Genomic DNA, 1,819 nt, shown 5'->3' with positions numbered 1-1,819 from the left:
AAAAAAAATAAAGATGTTAACGGTTGGAAACATAAAAGGAGTGACCATCATAATGCATAAAGTAAAAATGATAAAAAGATGTCTCTCCTTGACGTTACATAGGGAATGTGGGATCATCATAAATCACTCTATTCTTTGTCTCTCTTTCCAGCAAATGTTTGGTCTTTTTCATCTCTCTTTCACTTTCCAGTTTCCAGTTGATTCAATAATCATTTTATAAAAAAGATTCTGAATAAAAATTTCACTCGCTCTTCTATTATTTGCTTAGTGCATGCATTTCTCAGTAAACCCTTCTCTTATTTTTTTTCGTTTCGCTTTTCCAGCCTTTTTTCTTGGTAGATTACATTATTTGATTGCGATAACTAACCTTTAATCACCACTATTAATTGATTAGCAACGCTCCAAAACCAGCTGAACCTTTTTTCAACGTTTACACACTCTTTTCTCTCTTCATCCGAGTCACTGTTTTCACACTCTCATCTCTCTCTCTCTCTCCAATCTCTGCCGCAATCAACTCTTCGATTTTCTCAAGGAATTGTAGATCTCTCTCCTTCTTCCGGAATTCCACATTTTTCTTCTCTGTTCCTCGAATCTATGGTGGTTTACCTTGCATTCCTGGTTGCTTGTTCCTGCTTCTTCGGTGGCGAAGTGGGTGCTCTGAACGACGAAGGGTATGCCCTTCTAACTTTCAAACAATCTGTTCTCAGAGACCCGTTTGGGTCTTTAAGTAATTGGAACTCCTCCGACCCGAATCCTTGTTCTTGGAACGGAGTTACATGCGACGAACAAAGGGTTGTGTCTGTGAGCATCCCCAGGAAGAAACTCGTAGGTTTTCTTCCTTCGTCCCTGGGTTTACTCCTTTATCTTCGCCATCTGAATTTGAGGAGTAATGATCTTAATGGGAGCTTTCCCGTTGAGCTGTTTGAGGCTCGAAGGCTGCAAAGTCTGGTGCTTTATGGAAATTCGTTATCTGGGTCGATTCCAAATGAGATTGGGAAGCTCAATTCCCTGCAAAGCTTAGACTTGTCGCGTAATTTCTTGAATGGATCGATCCCAGAGTCGATTTTACAGTGTAAGAGGCTTAGGCACTTTGATTTGAGCCGGAATGCTCTCACCGGTGCTCTTCCCGATGGGTTTGGTCATGCTTTGGCTTCTTTAGGGAAGCTTGACCTCTCATTCAATCAGTTCAATGGCCTAATTCCTAGTGATTTGGGCAACTTGACGAATCTGGAGGGAACTCTTGATTTGTCTCATAACTCATTTAGTGGCTCCATCCCGGCTAGTCTGGGAAATTTGCCTGAGAAAGTGTACATTGATCTTGCTTACAACAATCTGAGTGGACCAATCCCTCAAACTGGTGCTCTGGTAAACAGAGGACCAACTGCATTCATGGGGAACCCGAGGTTATGTGGCCCGCCATTGAAGTACCCTTGCTTGCCAAACTCGGGAAGTTCTCCATCTTCTTATCCTTTTCGTCCCCCAAACCACGATCATGGAGGTTTAGATGATAATGGTGAAGGGTCTAAGAAAGGAAGAGGTCTAAGTAAGGGTGCCATTGTCGCAATTGTGGTTTGTGATGTCATTGGTATCTGCCTTGTGGGATTGCTTTTCTCTTATTGTTACTCGAAGATCAGTTCGAGCTGTAATAATGTGGATGAGAAAGGCAAGGAAGGTAAAGAAGGTTCCTTCTGTTTCAGAGTAGAAGGATCAGAGACCCCTTCGGAAAATCTGGAGCTACATGATCTTGTTCTGTTGGATAAACATGTAGCTTTCGATCTGGACGAGTTGCTCAAGGCCTCGGCTTTTGTTCTTGGGAAGA

General features: G+C 42.4%; 1 protein-coding gene across 1 annotated transcript; it reads left to right on the top strand.

Moving 5' to 3' along the window:
• Positions 1-246: 246 nt before the first annotated feature.
• On the top strand, positions 247-1,815 carry LOC104809815 (receptor protein kinase-like protein ZAR1; the record flags this gene model as incomplete). Its single annotated transcript, XM_010535891.2, has 1 exon — positions 247-1,815. A coding segment is annotated over exon 1 (1,221 nt), but the record flags the coding sequence as incomplete, so codon positions are not given.
• Positions 1,816-1,819: the final 4 nt, after the last annotated feature.

The sequence above is a fragment of the Tarenaya hassleriana genome, unplaced genomic scaffold (genome assembly GCF_000463585.1).
Source record: "Tarenaya hassleriana unplaced genomic scaffold, ASM46358v1 Cleome1690, whole genome shotgun sequence".
Lineage (NCBI taxonomy): Eukaryota > Viridiplantae > Streptophyta > Magnoliopsida > Brassicales > Cleomaceae > Tarenaya > Tarenaya hassleriana.
Note: the sequence above shows the minus strand (reverse complement) of the source record. Positions and strands in the feature narration are given on the sequence as shown.